Here is a 19298-nt window from a genome sequence, read left to right as displayed (position 1 = left end):
TTTTTGAGACAGGGTCTTACTATGCAGTTCAGGCTGACCTTGAGCTGACTTTGTAGCCCAGGCTGGTCTTGAACTCGCAACAATCCTCCTGCCTCAGCCTCCCGAGTGCTGGGATTACAGGCGTGCGCCACTACACCCAGCCACAATCATTTTTAATAACAAAGGTTTATTCCTCCTTCATGCTGAGGCCCACACATGTAGTGGTTTTGGTTTTGTTGAGATATAACTCATATGCTATGGGGGCTGGGGATTTAGCTCAGCAGCACAGCACCTGCCTGGCAAGTGTAAGGTCGTGAGTTTGATTCCCGGTACAGGAAAACACCTGCCGCCCCCCTCAAAAAACTCATATGCAATGAAATTTACCCTTTACAGTGGCATAATTCAGTGTCTTTTTTTTTTTCCACATTCACAAGCATTCACAAGGCTGTACAACCATTACCACTATCTCATTTTAAAACACTGCATCATTCTGAAAAGTAACTCTATACTCATTAGCAGTCTCTCCCTACCCCCTTTTTCCCCTATGCCATATTAACTACTAACCTATTTTCTGTCTGTATAGATTTGCTTCTTCTGGACATCCCTACAAATGGAATCACACAATATGTGGTCTTTTGTGTCTGCCTTTTTCACTGAGACTATATTTTTAGGATTCAACCGTGTTGTAACATATACTAGCACTTCATTACTTTTTATAGCTGAATAGATATTCCATTGTGTACATATACCATATTTGTGTATTCGTTTTTCAGTTGATGGACATTTAGATTGTTTCTACTTTGGGGACCTTTGTTTTGTTTTGTTTTGGTTTTTTTGTTTGTTTGTTTTTGTCTTTTTGAGACAGGGTCTCGCTATGCAGTTCAGGCTGGCCTTGAGCTCACTTTGTAGCCCAGGCTGGTCTCAAATTCACAATGATCCTCCTGCCTCAGCGTCCCAACTGCTGGGATTACAGGCGTGCACCACCACACCTGGCAGTAACTTGCTTTTGGTGTCTAAGGTAAGAAAGTGTATGCTTCTCCTGATTTCTATAATGGAATATTACTCAGCTATAAAGAAAGATAAACTCAAGGCTTTTATAGGTAAACAGTCACAACTAGAGACCATACTCATAAGTGAAATAAATCAGACACACATGTGCAAGCACCACATTGTTTCACTAGTATAAAACCTGAAAGAGTTCATTTAAACTAGGAGGTATGATAGATATTGTGAAATGATAGGAAAGCACTCAAGGGTAAAGGGCAATTGGGATGTGGGAAAAGAGAGGGGAAAGGAGAAATTTTGTATGTATGTATATACAGGATAGTTAACATGGCTGTTCTACTGTCTTCTATTTCTTTGCTGAAAGAAAGTGTCAATGAGTCCTTGATTGATCAATATTGCATGTCTCTGTTTTCATGAGAAACCACTTTGAAGATATCAATGTATAATACAACAAGCATTGTTAATTTCCTACCACTTTGTTTGTAACTCTGTATTGTCTGTACTGTTCTTTTGCTATTTTGTAAAAGGTTGTCTGTTAATGTTTTCCTCCTTTTATTTTTAAAATTTAAAAAAAAAAGGAAATGACTCTTTAACCAACAGTAAAGCAGAATTAAATTTAGGTCTATATTCTAATTCAAGCTGCACCACAAACTTGCTATGTGATCACAGGTCAATTAACTTTCTCCACTTCAGTTTCTTCATTCATAAAAATAAAGGCCGATTTGAACTTACTATGCAGTCTAGGCCAGTGATAAACTACATAGACAAGGTTGGCCTCAAACTGAAGATCCACCTATCTCAGTCTCCAACTAGAGGCACATGCCAACATGTCAACTAAGGAATTATATTTTAAAAAGGGAATTTCATTAGGCCTCATTGTTCTATTAAATTTATTATGTAGTTATTCTCAGCTTAAATTCACCTACTTATTGAGTATAGATCTCTTCTGTTACCCATTCAGAAATACAAAGTTGCTTATACTCACACCAATTATGTAAAATGATTCATTTATATGACTTATAATGCCTTTAAACGTTGATTATTGAACAGAATTAAAATTATATTCACAGAGCAAAGAACAAGTTGGGGTGCTGAGCTATAAAAATTAATAGTAACAGCAACAAAAATCAACTACCAAACAAAGTTCATATCCAGATACAATTTAAAAACAGGAGATATTCACACTTTGCAAACAAGTGTGAAATATTAAATCCTGTAATCAAACTTAGATCTTGTTTCTGTGAAAGTAGGAAAAAAAATTTAGAGTATCAGAACTGCATCTGATTCAAGTTGGATTTATTTTAAAATTTTTTTTTTGAGACATGGTCTGGCTATGTACTGCAGGTTGGCCTTGTACTCAGGGTGTTTCTCCTGCCTCAGCTTCCCAAGTGCTTGAATTATAGGCATGCACCACTATACCTGGCTATTTTTTACTTTTGCAGGAAAGAGACAATGAATTGTTACTGCCACTTAAAACCAAAAATTATTTCACTTACTGATAACTTTAGAGAACAAAACACTGAGATTTTAAAGGGGAAATGTGTTTGTTTTAAAATCAAATACAAGCTGGGCGTGATGGCATACCCCTACAATCCCAGCATTTAGGAAGTTGAGGCAGGAGTATTGTTATGAGTTCGAGACCAGCCTGTGATACAAAGTGAGCTCAAGGCCAGCTTAGCGAGACCCTGTCTCAAAAAGATAAGAAAACCAAAAAAATAAAAAAATAAAAAAAATAAAAATAAAATGGGGCTGGGGATTTAGCTCAGCGGCAAAAGCGCCTGCCTGGCAAGTGCAAGGTCATGAGTTCGGTTCCGGGTACCGGAGAAAAACCAAAAAATAAATAAATAAATAAATAAATAAATAAAAAGATAAGAAAAAAAAGGGTGAATTATAGGATATGTAAATTACATTTCTATTTTTTAAAGCAAATAAAAATACTGCAAAAAATCCAAACTAAAAAAAAATTTAAGTGTGAAAATAAAGAATAAATAGCCAGGCACGGTGGCACACATCTGTAATCCCAGCTACTTAAGAGGCTAATGCAGGAGGATCACAAGTTCAAGGCTAGCCTGGACAATTTAGTGAGACACTGTCTTAAAAAGTAAAAAGCTTTGGGAATGTAGCCCAATGGGAGAGCACCCCTCAGTTTGATCACCTGTACCCTTCCTGAAAAAAAGAATAAATATGATTTATAAATCATCACCAACCATCTACACTAGCCATGCCCCCTTACTGTACTACTACTAGAAAAATATGTACAAGTCTTGACATTATAATATTAGATTTTTCCTTTATAATTGAGTCAATTGTTAATTAAATATTAGGTGTACATAAATTTAAAATTTCCAGACAGGTGTGGTGGCACACACCTGTAATCCCAGCACTCAGGAGGCTGAGGCAGGAGGATCGTTGCGTAGTTCGAGAACAGCCCGGGCTACAAAGTAAGCTCAAGGCCAGCCTGAACTGCATAGTGAGACCCTGTCTCAAAAAAATAAAATTTCCTAGCCTTCAGGTAGATTTAATCTCATATCACATTCAAGTGACCTTTATATCTCTACTTGCTTTTAAGATCTACTTTATTTGATACTAATACAGTAAACCCAGTTTTCTTTTTATATGTATATATTCTACTTTTTTACCCAGCCTGACAGTCTTGGCCTTTTACTGGAGTATTTTTTCTGTTTATGTTTAATTAAATTACTGATTTTATACTTAATTTTCTTTTTTTTTTTCCTTTTTGGAGACAGAGTCTCTCTGTATAGTTCAGACTGGCCTTGAGTTCACTATGTAACCCAGGCTGGCTTTGAACCGGCAGTGATCCTCCTGCCTCAGCCTCCTGACCATTGGGATTACAGGTATGCACCACCAGCCCCTGCTCTGTTGGACACCTCAGAAATCAGAGACTTGTCTTTTAATTTAATTAACAGAAAGTTAAAATTGTGAATGGTCAATGGCAGCAGTAGCAAATCTTTACTATCTGCAATACATGAATGTTCTTGTGTCATAACTTCAGTTTTTTTGCATTATTACCTCATCGTTTTAAGTGTCTTCAAAAATATTATGATATAATTTGGCATTAAAGTGAAAAGTTCTCTGATAAACGTAGAAATGAAGCAGTTATTAGTGAAGCAAATATTTGATATAATAACAACAACTTCACTTTCTCTTATAAGGGAACAATTAAATATTTTACCAGACTTTAGACAGGAAGATACCTGGAAGCAGACAAAGCTTGTTACTTGTTACAAATAAAGCTCAGTACTTTTGTTACTGAGATACAATATGATTATCTATAGCAAATGACTACAGCAGAAATGATGCCCCTCCAAAACCTTTTCAGAAACATGAAGCCAATTTCATGGATTCATCCATCATTAAGACAAATGTTAATTTTTGTGGAAACTTCCTACTAATATGAACTGAGGTTTCATAAATTTTAGCAATGTGTAGTAGAAGAAAAAGCTGAGTTTAGTCAATAGGGAAAGATGACAAAATTCTCAGAGATTTTTATGTGCCTCAAAGTAACACACTAATGTTAAAAATGCAAAAGGTATCACTATAAGAGAATAGGTTACAAAATTTCACTAATAGACTATTCCTGTACCACTGCAAGCACTATTATAAGTGTCTCTGGACAGAAGGCTTTTTTTGTTTTGTTTTTTTGAGACAGGGTCTCACTATGTAGTCCAGGCTGGCCTTTGAGCTCGCTTTGTAGCCCATGCTGGTCTCGAACTTGCAACAATTTTCCTGCCTCAGCCTCCCAAGTACTAGGATTATAGGTGTGCACCACCATGCCCAGTTTAGAAGTTCTTGTTATATTAAATCTTAAACTACAAAATTATTTCCCAAAGACGTTATTGTCTGCATTAACAAAAGGGAGGACAGATGATGGCTGAGTGAAGAAAAGTAGCTAAAGCTATTTTGAATGATTTTTTTATTTTTTTTATTTTTTTGAATGTTTAAAGGCCCTACATAACCTGGCAAGGGCATTGCTTTAGGTCTTGACACATTCTTAGAACATGAATCTGAATAATTAAAGAACAGGTTATCTGAAGCCAGGTATGGTGGCAAATACCTGTAATTCCAGGACTTTGGGAGGGTGAGGCAAGAAGATTACAAATTTGAACCCAGGCCGGACAACTTAGCAAGACCCTGTCTCAAAAATTTAAAAGTTTTACAAGGGGTGGGAAAGTAGCCCAGTGTGAAGGCCCTGGCCTCTGTTCCCAGTATCACAAAATAAAACCAACAAAAATCTACAAACAAACAACAAACGGGTCACCTGAAAAGTAACATAAATTATTGTTGTCCCAGCAGCCATGTCAGGACAACTGCTAGCTTTCAGTGTTTTTGATCAATAAACCATTTGAGGATTTGAGGAAAGAACATGAATCTGAGCACTTTCTGTTGTCATCTTCTGATAGGATGAAAAAGCACCAGCACCAAGGCTTGCAAAATAAGTGTCAGAGGCTTAGAAGAAAATCCCAGGCAGAGACTTGAAAATCATCCTCCCTCTTCCTGGTGGAGAGAAACGTAGACACTGACAATTGAAGAAGGTGTTTTCAAAGACTCAGATTATGAATGTGGAGAAGTTTTAAGAATTAATTAACCGGGCTGGGGATATAGCTCAGTAGCATAAGTGTTTGCCTGGCAAGCACAAGATCCTGAGTTCGATTCCCAGTACCAATACAAAAAGAATTAATTAACCAATTTACTTCACTTTTAATTTTGCATGTATGCACAAAAATGATGTGCAAAAAATTTTATATGTCTAAATTAATATTTATTTAGCTCAGGATGGCCTTGAACTCATAGTGATCCTCCTGCCTCAGCCTTTCCAGTGCTTGGATTACAGGCATGAACCACCACACCTAGCTCTAAATTAATCTTAAAATGCTTTTTCAGTAAACCTAAAGTGAAATTGTAGGTGAAAAGCACAATGTCACTGTTTAATTGGTAGCATTTTTTTCTACATGCATACAATGTTATATAACATCAATGAGGTCTTAGAGTTGATGAAATACAGGTACTGTACGTCATTTTAAATTTTTAAATCAACCATCTTCTTTAGGGCTTCTTATTTGCCCTGCCTCTAATATTTATTTCCTCTCCTTTCATGCCTTGTTTCTTTTTTTGTTGTTTTGTTTTTTGAGGCAAGGTTTCATTATGTAGCACAGGCTGGCCTGAACTCACAGGGATCTTCTTCCTTAGTGCTCGGATTACAGGTGTGTACCACCATGCCTGGCTATTTCTTTTTGATGGATAGAGGTTTTAAATATATTTTCCCCTTCACTAGCTTCTACTGATTCAGTGTTTATTCTAGACATAAGTAAGGATTTATTCTTTTTTTTTTCCCTTGGAACAGGATCTTAGTGTGTAGTCCAGGCTGGCCTTGAACCTGCAGTGATCTTCCTGCCTCAGCCTCCCAAATGCTATGATTATAGGCTTGCATCAAGAGACCTGGCCAGGACTTTATCCTTCAATAAAGACTCAATAAATGGCAGCTGTTATGATAACAAAGGAAATGCAAAGCATTCAAGAACATTAGGTAGGAAAGTAATGACATAAGAATCTCTTTAAAAGGGGCCAGGGATATAGCTCAGTGGCACAAGCACCTACCTGGCAAGCGCAAGGTCCTCAGTTTGATTCCCAGTACCAAAAACACAAACAAAAATCTCTTTAAATAAATACCAATATAATGTCAAATGTGTCAGAGATAAGTTTTCTTTCTTTGTGTTTTGTTATTTTGTTTGTTTGTTTTTTGAGACACGGTCTAACTACGTAGTTCAGGCTGGTACTGAACTCACTATTTAGCCCAGGCTGGCCTTGAACTCTCAGTGATCTTCCTGCTCAGCCTCTCAAGGACTGGGAGACAGGTTTTCATGGACTGGAAAATATATAAATATCCATACAAAAGAGAGAGAGGTGGATGGTAAGGAGAGTCCAAGTGAAGAAGTGAAGATGAACCTACTTTTTTTCCCAATATCAGGTCAAGAAGAATGGGCGTCTATTTTCCTTTATCACCCACTTCTTCCGTAAGAAAGCTACAACCGGAGACAGTGAGCTGGATGACGGTGAAACAGTGGACTGATCCAAATAGGATTGGCTGAGAATTTATTCTGTAAAGTAGGATGAGGCCACATTCTAAATCAGGGGTCATCTTGAGACAGAGAAAGCACTGATCCCTAAGGCATCAGAGCCTCAGGCATAATCACAAAGCAAACACTTCTTAACCTTCTCTAGATACAATTTCCCTGAATTTCCAAGGCCTAAAAAGACAAATCAAAATTCACATTCACACAGAAAGGCAGATTTCTCAGCTACTGATTCCGTCCAATGGTTAGCCAGATTAAAATTATGTATGTGTGTGTGTGTATGCATCTGTGTGCTCAGGGTGTGTGTGTGTGTGTGTGGTGTCAATAGTTCCCTATTTTGACTGTGGGGCAAGATATTCTGGAAGTGGGTTAAAAAGAACGAGCATAGATAAAAGAGGCGAAAAGAGACGAAAAAGTGGAAAGTAGTTTGTCGGTCTCTTTTCTTGTAAATAGTCTGTTCTCCCTAGTGTCTTTGTCTCCCTCCCTTAACCTTCTTTCATTTTCTCACCCTTTTCATTTGAAGCCTAAACCATGTTTTCTTTGAACAAATATTTCTGTACGAAGTACCCACACCAGATATTGTTCAAGGCCAGCCTGAACTGCATAGCAAGACCCTGTCTCAAAAAGACAAAAAAAGAAAAGCAAAGAGACAGAATATACATAGTATAAGCTTATTCGTATAAATTTCAAAGTGAATGATTTAAGTTGTGCATGTAAAATACCCACCTATGGGGTTATAAAGAAAACATGATAAAATGCCAACAATTGGGGATTTAGGCGAATAGCATGGAAAGGTTTTACTACTTTGCTACTTTCTTCAGATGTGAGATTTTTCAAAATAAAAGGACAGGAAAGGGTTAAAATCAGCCAAGGTTAATGTATACTCTTTTGGAGTAGAAAGTGGGTACTAAAAACCAAAATTTTTTTTAAAGGGTAAAGATGTATGTAACTCAGTGTGAAGTCTCTAGATTCAATCCTCAGTACCTCAACAACAAAATACAAGCTGGGTGTGGTGGCGCACGCCTGTAATCCCAGCACTCAGGAGGCTGAGGTAGGAGGATTGCTGCGAATTCAAGACCAACCTGGGCTACCAGGTGAGGTCAAGGCCAACCTGAACTGCAGAGCAAGACCCTGTCTCAAAAAGAACAACAACAACAAAATATATATTTTGCAGAAATTAAATTGTTCCTTCTTTTTTTTTTCTGAGACAGGTTCTTGTTATGTAGTCCAGACTGGCCTTGAATTCACTACATAGCCCAGGTTGGCCTCGAACTTGCAAGGATTGTCCTGCCTCAGCCTCTACAGTGCTGGAATTACAGGTGTGTGCCACTACGCCCAGCCCTATCTTCTTTCTAAAAACCCTAAATGATTGATTCAACCTTCAGATTCTTTCTTGCTCCAATTTTGACTCCCTGAATTTCAATTTCCTTTTTTCAAAGTCATTTTTTGTACAAAAATAAAGAAAATAAAACCATTTCCCATGACAAAACAGGGTATATTTACATAATATTTACAAAGAAAAAATTCTAGAAGAAATAAAATTGTTGGTATGCCTAAACAAGTTAACCAAGGACTAGTGGTAAGAGATTTCAAGACAGGTGACAGATAAGTGGTTTCTTTTAAAAAAAAATTGTTTTTGTTTTGTTTTGTTTTGTTTTTGAGACAGGGTCTCACTATGCAGTTCAAGCTGGCCTGGAACTCACTTTGTAGCCCAGGCTGGTCTTGAACTCACAATGATCCTCCTGCCTCAGCTTCCCAAGTACTGGGATTACAGGGGTGCATGACCATGCCCAGGCTCCAAAAAACCATTTTTAACTAGAAAGGAAGGTAAAAGCACCTCATGTAACCATACTGAACTTAAACATATGTTAAGATGGATTATACTTACCAATATAAATTTAATTCCCGATGAATTATATGATACCCTTGGGACAACTTACTGTATCATGTTAGTGCCTTGCTAACAGCAAGCTCAATAAATGTTAGCTCATTTTAACACAACCATAAATTGCCCAATAAACATGTATTAGGCATCTATGGGTAATTTTTTAAATAACCAGGACAAATCCCGAAACAAGACAGAAATGCTTCTATAATGAATCACAGTATAAAAGAAAAACAGAAACAATTCATTAAAGGAAGATTCTTTCTCTAGGCAATGGTCAGGCTTAAAGCTCTACTATGGTAAATTACTGAAGCTTCTATGAGTATTTTATCATAGCTTATAAGTCTCAGAGATGGAAGAGGAAGAGGTCCATACATACTGTGGTAAACACTATTTTCCCACTAATATCCAAATCTTCCCTTCCTCCTCAGTAGCAAAAACACAATTTTGAGAGTAGCTACATACTCAGTTATATTTCCCCACTACCTTGTGGCTTGATCCTGGGTTCAGAAAAATCTCCTGAGAGAGAGGAGGCATCCTTGCCTTGGTGTCTGGAACTTAACTGTGAAGTCTGAGGCCTGGCAGCCCTCTTGGACTGTGAGAATCCGGGCCACACCTTAGGAATCACAGATCAAAACACTGGAAGATTAGGTTTCATGACTTTATGGAGCAGTCACTATACCTATCCCAGACTGCCTATTTCAAGAATAATTTCAAATGAGAAAATAAATATTGTATGGTTAAGCCCCTATTAAGTCTGTTTGGGGGTTGTTTTTTCTTTCTGTGTTTTGTTGTTGGTGGTGGTTGTTTTGGTTTGTTACAAAAGCAGTTATCAACTGAGCACTTACCTTCAGACAGATAAAGAATTTTTATCTTCTTTTTTTACAGATGAGGCAACTGAGATCCAGGGAGGTAGGATGACTTGCACAGTACCAAGTTGGTGAAGAGGTAGTTACTGTTGACTCCTAGTCCAATGTTTTTGGTTTTTTTCTTTTTTTTCATGAAAAACTGACTCTTAGGTTCTAAATGTATTTTTAAAAAAAAAAGGAAAACTATAAGGATACATTAAATATAATAATACATTTAGACTTACAGTGTAATGGCACATGACACTATTGCATTTGTCACACAGTATGAAAAGTACCAAATTTTTATGATGCAGGAGACTAAATTACATTCTATTGAGTGGGGAGAAGAGATACATGAAATAAACAGAATCAAAGACCAGAATAAATAACGATATTAACTTACTGTGCCCGAGTTTTACTACATGGCTCCCCTTTTAAATAACGAAGAGGAATTTAGGTTAAAAGCTTATTTTTTTCATCAATAAGACTTCAAGTTACGGGCTATCTTTTCCTGTTAAATCCTTAACTGGAATCTTTCTTTACTGTTATCACTACTTAGAAATATTAACCTTGATTCAGTCTGTCATAGAGATCAGCAATGAGGTAACACATTTCACATTCTTTTTTGAAATCCCACTACATAATACAAGACAGCTCATATGCAAACTCATTGATGAACAAAATCAATTATTTCTAAGCAGTCTGAAAAATAATAAGCAAATAAAATATTTTCAAATTTTAAATAAAACACACACACACACACACACATGCACACACACACAAATTTTTCCCCTCAGTACTAGCAACTGAACCCAGCAAGTGCTGAGCTACCTCTCCAGTATCCTTCTAATTTTTCATTTTGAGACAGGGTCTCAGTAGTTTCCTGGGCTGGCTTAGAATTTGTATTCCTCTGGTCTCAACCTCCTGAGTGACTGAGAATACAAAAGTTCACCATCACACCCAGTTCTGTTTGCTTTTTGATGATCTATTTAAAATAAAATCATCTACGCAGTGGAATGGTCATATGAATGTTAGAACTTACAAAGGTACATGACTTTCATTTATAGACCATGGCAAATTGAATCCTAACCTCTTCCATGTAAGCTATTTGTTTTCCTTTCTTCTTATTTTTGTTCTTTAAGGTGCTCCAGATGGAACCCAGGGCTAATAAAGTGTTTTATCATGTTCTTGGAGCTATATCCCCAGCCTCTATTTAGTTTTCTGGGACAAGGTCTTGCTTTGTAGTTCGGTCTGGCATTAAATTCACTATGTATCCCAGGCTGGCCCCAAACTCATGGCAATTACCCTGCCTCAGCCTCCAGAGTGAGGGGATTACAGGCGTGCACCACCACGCCCGGCACTACTTAATTTTCTGAGTCTTCATTATCTTACTTATAAAAGTTAACTAATATATCTTCATAAGTCTGTTGACAGGCTGAAAATAACAATGAATACAAAGCAATTAATCTGGTATATGAAAAGAGCAAATGCTCAAGTCTTAAGGCCTACACACAATATTTATTTTTGAAAGGCCACATGAGAGCTTTTCTTGGAACACTCCTATAACCAAAGCTCTACTGTAGTTATAAGTCAATGGAAAAAACGCATCCAACAGGAATGGAACACAACCTCTTCCTCCTAGCTGTTAAAACACGGAGCTGAAAGAAGAGGCCCAGGTTTTTTCTCAAAGGCACTGTCCTGAGGCGGGAAACCTGGGTTGCTTCTTCTTCCTGTCAAGCAGGGGAAAGGTGGGTGGGGACAAAGAAATGGCTTGGAGTTTCTGGATTTTGCAGCAGTGACAAAGACAAGAAGTAACCTCCTGTTCACGCTTTTCCCTTTGAAAATGAGTCGATGAGAAAGGTTTCAAACAAAACAGCAGGTGAACGACCAGGTGAGCTGGACTTTAACCCTTCCTTAACCCAGACATCATTCTAGAGCTCTGCTTCTGATGTTCCTACAGTAGAAACCAAGCGATCATTATATCTTCCTTTTTTCCAGCCTTGACAGGATTACAGTACTCTTGGCAAATAGGCTTATGAAAAGCATAAACTGTTGTTTAAATTCATCACTCAAAAACTTTTTTTTTGAGCCAGGGTCTCCCTGTGTAGCCCAGGCTGGCCTCGAACTAGTGGCAATCCTCTCCCTCAGCCTCTCAGGTGCTGGGATTACAGGTATGCACCACCATGCCAGCCCAAAAACATACTTATTACAATTACAATGGCCTCAATATTTATGCATACTACACTTTAGATAACTAAAATACAATATGTCAAAAAGTCTCTGCCAGGGGCTGGGGATTTAGCTCAGCAGCACAGCGCCTCCATGGCAAGTCGTCAGTTTGGTCGTAAATTCGATCCCTAGTACCGGAAAAAAAAAACCAAAAAAACAAAACAAAACAAAACAAATCTCTGCCAAAAATAAAAGCATGGGACTGCTATCTCAATTTCCCTTAGGTTGCCTCAGAATTTTAGAATCAGGGATTGAGTCCAAAAACAATCTTAAAGGTTAGTCTTTAATAATAGGTTATAAAAGCACAGGGAAGTTAACTGACTTGGCCAAGATTAATTGCCAACAGACAGATTGGAATCTGGCCATGAAATTCGAATTAAACCTACTCGTCACCACATTGTGGCTTTAAAAAACTTTTAAATTGAAGTGATTGAGATCTTTTCCTTGAATACATTATTTTAAATTATTAGGAGCCTGCTTTTTAAAGTTTATAAGATATGTACTAAACATAAAAATAGCCAAATTTCCCTTTCTAGACCTTTAGTTATAGGAAAAAACGTTATATATCACACCAAATATAGTCAATTCAATTATTCACAATACCTTAAAAAGTATCTACTTCAAAGATTTTTTTCAATACATTTTAATATCCTATACTTGATTCTTCCAGCTACCTAACACTTTTGAGTTAGTGCATTTTGTACACCCCAGTTATCAAAAAGGTCTTAGAGAGTAGAATGTGATTTTTTTTAAATTCACATTTCATAAAATTTTATTTTATTTTATTTTTATTTCAAAGAGGAAAAAAGATAAACATAACAATGAAACCAAGTTTCAAAACAGATTAGTAAGAAAATTACAATAGTTGGTACATTGCATATTTTTGTCTTGGAATGTGCTTTTGATATAGATCATTCTAAGTAACACAAAATTAGTTTGGGATATCTTCAGAAATAGAGAACAGATCCTAAAACAAAAAGACACTGGTATAGATCACATCTCTGATATTCTAAATTAGAACCCATAATTAATAACTAGTGTTTTTCCACTAGTGTATTTGCTTAAATTGTGATTTCGTTTCAGTTACTGTATACTGATTACAAAGCAATTTGGCAAAAGGTATGCTGAAAGGATATATAAAATGCGCACTATGAGCTGAGCATGGTGGTGCATGTCTGTAATCCCAGCATCTTGGGGGCTCAAGTAGGAGGACTGCAAGTTCGAGATCAGCCTGGGCAATTGAGCAATTTAGCAAGACCTTGTTTCAAAACAAAAACATAAACCGGGCACGGTGGTACACACCTGTAATCCCAGCACTCCAGAGGCTGAGGCAGGAGGATTGTTGTAAATTCGAGACCAGCCTGGGCTACAAAGTGAGCTCAAGGACAGCCTGAACTGCATAGTGAGACCCTGCCTCAAAAAACAAAACAAAGAAACAAAAAAAAAACATAAAAAAGGAGTGGGGATGTGGCTCAGTAGGAAAGCTCTGGGTTCAATCCGCACAACTGCAAAAAGTAAAGTATGATATGAATAATAGGCACCTTGGGAGAGCAGAGGAAGGGAAACACAACAGCCTCAGCCCTTAGAAGCTGCTGGAACCATGGAGAGTTTGAAGACCAAGATGAGAAACAGAAGCTCACCCCGATAACAACAGTAATATTATTTGAGACTCCACCTTTTTTTAAACTTTTTTGCACCAGGAATCAAACTCAAGACCTTGTGCTTGCCAGGCAGGCACTGTGCTGCTGAGCTACATCCCATATCTCAAGTGGCTTGAGATTCCACTTATAATTCTAATTTTTTTTTTTTTTTTGAGACAGGGTCTTTCTGTGTAGTTCAAGATAACCTTGAACTCAGTACGTAGCCCAGACTGGCATCAAACTCATGGCAATCTTCCTGCTTCTGCCTCCCAAGTACCAGAATTACAGACATGCACCACAATGCCAGGACAATTCTAAATTTCTATGATTTAAGTTTTTGACCCTATTAACTATGGAGCACTTATTGAGATATTTGTTTGTCCAATATTTCTTTCATTTGTTAAATTTTACAAAACAAGGATTCACACTCAGCTTAAATCAGGGTGGACCCGCAGGCAGTTTCTATGAGAAAAGACTCAAGAACTTGGATATTCTATTCCATCCTGGTGGTGCTCGGCCTGTATTTCCGGCATTGGGGAGGCTGAGGGTGGAGTATTTTTTTCTTTGGTCTTTTTGAGATAGGGTCTTGCTATGTAGTTCAGGCTGTCCTTGAGCTCACTTTGTAGCCCAGGCTAGCCTGGAACTCACAACAGATCTTCCTGCCTCAGCCTCCAAGTGCTGTGATTACAGGCGTGAGCCACCATGCCTGGCTACTTGAGGCTGGAGTATTGACATGAGTTCGAGGGTAGCCTGGACTACATAGCGAGTTCAAGGTTAGCCTGAACTACATATCGAGACCCTGTTCCCCCTCCTAAAAAAATTTAAGATTAGGGGAAAAAAAAGAAGAAAAAAGAAAAGAACCTGGATATTCCAGAGTCCAATTATTTAACAGAATCCACCAGGGAAGACCTTAAGAAACAAACAACTGCTAGGTATGGTGGCACACACCTGTAATCCCAGCACTCCAGAGGCTGAGGCAGCTGAGTTGGCCAGCCAGGGCTACATAAGCAAGTTCAAGGCCAGTCTGAACTACCTAGGGAGACCCTGCCTCAAGACAAACAAAGAAAACTGAACAGATAGTAGAGGAAGCAATATGTTATCTGATCCAAATCTACCATACCACTAGTCATATTGCTTTCAGTCAATTCCTTAAGCAACATTCTCAATATTTTAAACGTTGCCACAGGAAAAACCCACAATCTCCTTCAAATGAAACTATCTGAAATACTTGCATTTACTCTCCCCTGGCTTTTTTTAACCTAAGTTTTAAAAATGGTTTACTGTTCACATTCATCCATGGATTTAACAGACCCTTAATAAAAGGCTTGGATGGTAGCGCTTACTAATTCAATTATATAAAGAGTACATTATCCAACATAGAAATGTATTGGACTCGAAGATTTTCAAGAGGTTCGGTCTTCAAAAAAAAGAAGAAGAAGAAGAAGAAAAAGCAGAATAAGATGTCCTGTTCATTCTCATTATCTCTTCCTCCACCCCTTTCTCTCTCATGTTGTAAAATAATTGCCATGTAAGACCGCTACCAGCACTAACCACAATAACCACATTACTCCCTGGGTTAATTCACGCTTAGCAGGTGCAACAGGAACTACCATCTTCCTGACCCCCTAAAACCGAAAGGGCTTATCTCGCCCTCATTTGTCACTCGAGGGAAACCCATAGTGAGAGAAAGACAGGAACTTTCTTCTAAGTGTCAGGGACCGCTGGCTCCCCAGAATGTGCAGCGAGCCGGATTCCCGGGCCTAGCCTCGCCCAGCAGCGCAGGGGTGCTGAGCACCAGCCGGGACGGTGGGTAGAAGGCCCTCACCGGCGGGGGCCCCCTCCCTCACCCCCGACCCACCAGGACCCGGGTGGAGCAGCCCAGCCCCGCTCCTACATCTACCCCAGCATGCTCTCTCCAAGAGTCCGAAGAAAGCCGGCGAGTGGAGCAGAAGAGGGGACCTCGAGCCTCAGGCTGGAGCAGGAAGCCCCCTCCCCAACCGCGGGTCCCACGAGTGGCCCCTGCCATGCTCACCTCCCCAGCAAGCAGACCTGCGCCTCATCTCAGCACCCGCCCCAGCCTCCTCCTGTACCCATCCGCACCACCTCCAGGCCACCAGCCTCACCTGCTGGCGTCCAGGCTCCGCCGTCTGGATGCCTACCGCGAACAGACCAGTCTCCTCAGCCCGCAACTCTAGGCTCTGCGCTGGCCCTAAGCCCGCCCAGAGCTCCTCCGCCTCTTCGTTGCCATGGCGACAGCCCCCTCCTCTCTGCCACCGCTGATTGGTCCAGCTCGGGATCGCGGAGGGCGGCGATTGGTCGAGGTGTGTACAAGGTCGCGCCTGCGCGACTGAAGGCGGGCGATGTGGGGAGTCTACGCGCTGAAGCCACTGGGAAGCTGAGCCAAGGGGGACGTGGCGCTCTGCTTCGCGGGCGAGGAGGCCGCGCCTCTTCCTTCTCTAGCTTTACTAGAGAATCCTGTGGAGCAGGACTTGGGCGGGTGGGGTACGGTCAGGGGACCCAGACAGAGCCCTTGGCCTTGACGGCCGCAAGGGCCAGAGAGGGGCGATCAGGCTCATTCTCACCCACAGGCCTCAGAACGGGTCCGCGCTCGTCTCTTTTATGCCGGGCCCTGGATCGCAGTGGCTTGACTGCAGTATCGCACCTTGTCTCACGCCCATGTTCAGATGTTTCTGTATCCCTGTCCCCACTGAACTGAAATACCTCCAAACTCTGTATTTCAGCGGTGGGGAAACTGAGGCTCAGAGACGTACGTGGCTGAAGAGTTAGAGCTTTTGGAGCCAGCTTCCAAACTGGTTTCCGAGCTTGAGTCTTTTCAATTAGTGGTAGTGATATGGGACCTCCAAATGATACAGGGGAGAGGCTTGTAACTCCCGACCTGATAGATGTCCAGTCCGCAGAGTTCGTGATCCCTGAAGTCAAAGAACGAATTCTAAGGAACACAGAGGTTAAGTGTAGGAAAATTTATTGCGAAAAGGAATGGGGAACAGGTATAGCTCCTGAAAGGCAGCAGGAGGTCCCAAATGGGTTGCCAACGAGCCCACTTCTCAAAGGTCTATAGAGCAAAATCCCAAGGTGGGTACAACGTGGGACAAAATTATGATCAAGCAGTAAGACTCCAAGTATAGTCGCTTAGGTAATATTGATCCAATGAGGAAGCGGATCACTTAGGAAGTGTACAAAGATGACGTCATTAACCTGTATCAGTGATCTGTAGTCTTGTCTTTAGCCTTAGCAGTGTTAGTCTTAGTGGTTGGGAGAGGAACGCCCTGACATAAGGGTTTATTTACACGGGAAATCTCAAAAGCACCATACCAGTAATCTCAGGCTCTTGTTTATCCCTTAGGGAAATATTTAAATCCGGCCATTCTGATGTTAATCTTCAAATATGCCTCCAGCCACAGTATTGATAGGCGCTCATCTCTACTGACTCCCTGAAAGGCCTAACCCTGTCTGACTATAATATTAGCAGTTTTCCAAGCCCAAGTTGTTTCATCTGAAAAAGTTGGTTATTATAAATCTAAGGGTATTAGTGATTAAATGACAACAAAATTAGAACCTGTTACAAGGTGTGTTAGTACAGTTTTCCTTCAGTATCTACAGGGTTTGGTTCCAGGACACACAGGTGCCCAGGATAAAAAATCCAGGGATGTTTAAGCTCCCTGGATAGAGAAGCATAGTATTTGCATATAATCTACACACCTCCCATACACTTGAAGTCATGTCTAGATTACTTATTACACCTAATATGATATAAATGCTATGTAAATAGTTGTTATATTGCTGAGAGAATAATGATGAGAAAAAAATGTACATGTTCAGTACAGACAGTGTTTTTCCTTAATATTTTTCACCCACAGTTGGTTGAATCCACAGTGAGAATTACAGATCTAGAGAAAGACTAATGGAAGCTACTGTTATCAAGATGTAATATAGACAGAGCAGACATGGTCGTGCCCACCTGTAATCCCAGCACTCGGGAGGCTGAGGCAGGAGGATCCTTGAGAGTTCGAGACCAGCCTGGGCTACAAAGTGAGCTCAAGGTGGCCAGGCTGAACTGCATAGCGAGACCTTGTCTCAAAAAGACCAAAAAAAAAAAGATATAATATAGGTTCATGGCTACGGGCACCGCTGTGGGGCTAGACTACTTCTTGTGAAACTGTTTGCTCCTGGCACCATTTGGGACAAGTTATTTAAGCTCTCTGCTTTTTTCCTTGTTTGTAAAATGGTGATAGTCAAGTACCTTATGGTTATAGCATAGCAAGATAATAGAAAAATAACTGGCATATTGTTGATGCTCAATAAATGTTAACCACTCTGAGGTTAGTGGCTAAAGTAAAACTGTAACTCAGGTCGGTGGATTTCAAATTATCTTGCCTTGAACACCTCTCACTGACATACTTAAGTCTCAAGGGTAAGCTCCTTTTTGAGGTTCCAGAGAACAGGTCTGTCCCTTTTCTCTTTTAAAACCAAGATCTAAACCTATCTACCTTATTATGAAAGCCTGAGGGTTTTGTGGCTCTGCCACCATTGGCACAGGCAAATGTAATGAAAATATTCATATTCTACTGAGATAGACTGAAGAGTAAATTCAGTTAAGAAACAAAGGTTATTCAGGAGGTTATAGTGTAGGAACACTAAAGTTCAGTTTGGAAAATGTGGGAAATATCATCTAGGTATGAGATAGGTATTAGTAACTATTGGTAGGGTCAGATCGGGAAACAATGCCACATTCCAACCCTGTCAAAAGTACTAGACACTGAGTATACTGAAGGCAGGAACTGTCTTACACGTCTTTATTACCTATTCTGGAGCACAAAGACAAATACAAAGTATCTCAGTAAAGACTAAAATTAGGTATAGGCCTTTTTGGTGAAGAAGTTAAAAGATCTGGGAGTAATCTAGATTACTCAGAGTAATCCAATGGAGATAACAAAACCTGGCAAATAAGGAGATTCATTTAGTCCAGTGATAGAATGAAAGGAAAAGGATATGAACATGAATTTAGGGACTAAAATACACGTCATCCTTAACACAGGGAACAGAAACAAGGAAAATAAGGCTAATAATGATAAACAACAATATGCTGTGGGGAAGGAGAGGGAAGTATTTCAGAAGATCATGTGCACATCAAAGCAGAGAATAGCAGCTCTTATATTAATAAAGATTGTTTTATGTTAAACCGGGCCTGGTGGCACTCACTTATAATCTCTTCTACTGGGGAGGCTGAGGCAGGAGGATCACGAGTTCAAAGCCAGACTGGGCATTTAGTAAGACCCTCTCTCAAAAATAAAAAGGGCTTGAGATGTAGGTCAGTGGTAGAATGCTTGCTGAGCAAGTGTGATTCCCTGGCCCAGTGCCCAGTACAAAGAAGGGAGAAAGGAGAGAGAGAGAGAAAGAAAAGTCACATAATTAGTAAAACCCCAAACTTAGACTTTTAGCGCTGATGGAAATCTCTTGAGAGGGAGGAGTGAAGGACATGGACACATCATTGTACAAGGGAAGGAACTCAGGATTTGGAACCAGAATTGGGCCCTAACCCTGGCTCTACTGTTTATCATGCAGGCCTGGTCTTGACTTAGTTACCTAACTCTAGGCCTGG

General features: G+C 39.7%; 1 protein-coding gene across 3 annotated transcripts in view; it reads right to left on the bottom strand.

Annotated features, from left to right (window-relative positions):
• Nucb2 (nucleobindin 2) overlaps window positions 1-15900 on the bottom strand; it is a 41248-nt gene extending 25348 nt beyond the window's left edge. The window contains exons 1-3 of one of the 3 annotated variants that reach the window (XM_005380377.2): window positions 15802-15900; window positions 9810-9983; window positions 9448-9577 (exon numbers count right to left, since the gene is read on the bottom strand). In XM_005380377.2, the coding sequence (XP_005380434.1) occupies window positions 9448-9498 (51 nt within the window). In that variant the 5' untranslated portion in view covers window positions 9499-9577; window positions 9810-9983; window positions 15802-15900. Of the gene's footprint in view, window positions 1-6952; window positions 7101-9447; window positions 9578-9809; window positions 9984-15801 lie in introns of all 3 variants that reach the window. The other 2 variants (XM_013512085.1, XM_005380378.2) reach the window with 2 other exon arrangements.
• Window positions 15901-19298: the final 3398 nt, after the last annotated feature.

Source organism: Chinchilla lanigera, unplaced genomic scaffold, assembly GCF_000276665.1.
Source record: "Chinchilla lanigera isolate Chin_1 unplaced genomic scaffold, ChiLan1.0 scaffold00013, whole genome shotgun sequence".
Taxonomy (NCBI): Eukaryota; Metazoa; Chordata; class Mammalia; order Rodentia; family Chinchillidae; genus Chinchilla; species Chinchilla lanigera.
Note: the sequence above shows the minus strand (reverse complement) of the source record. Positions and strands in the feature narration are given on the sequence as shown.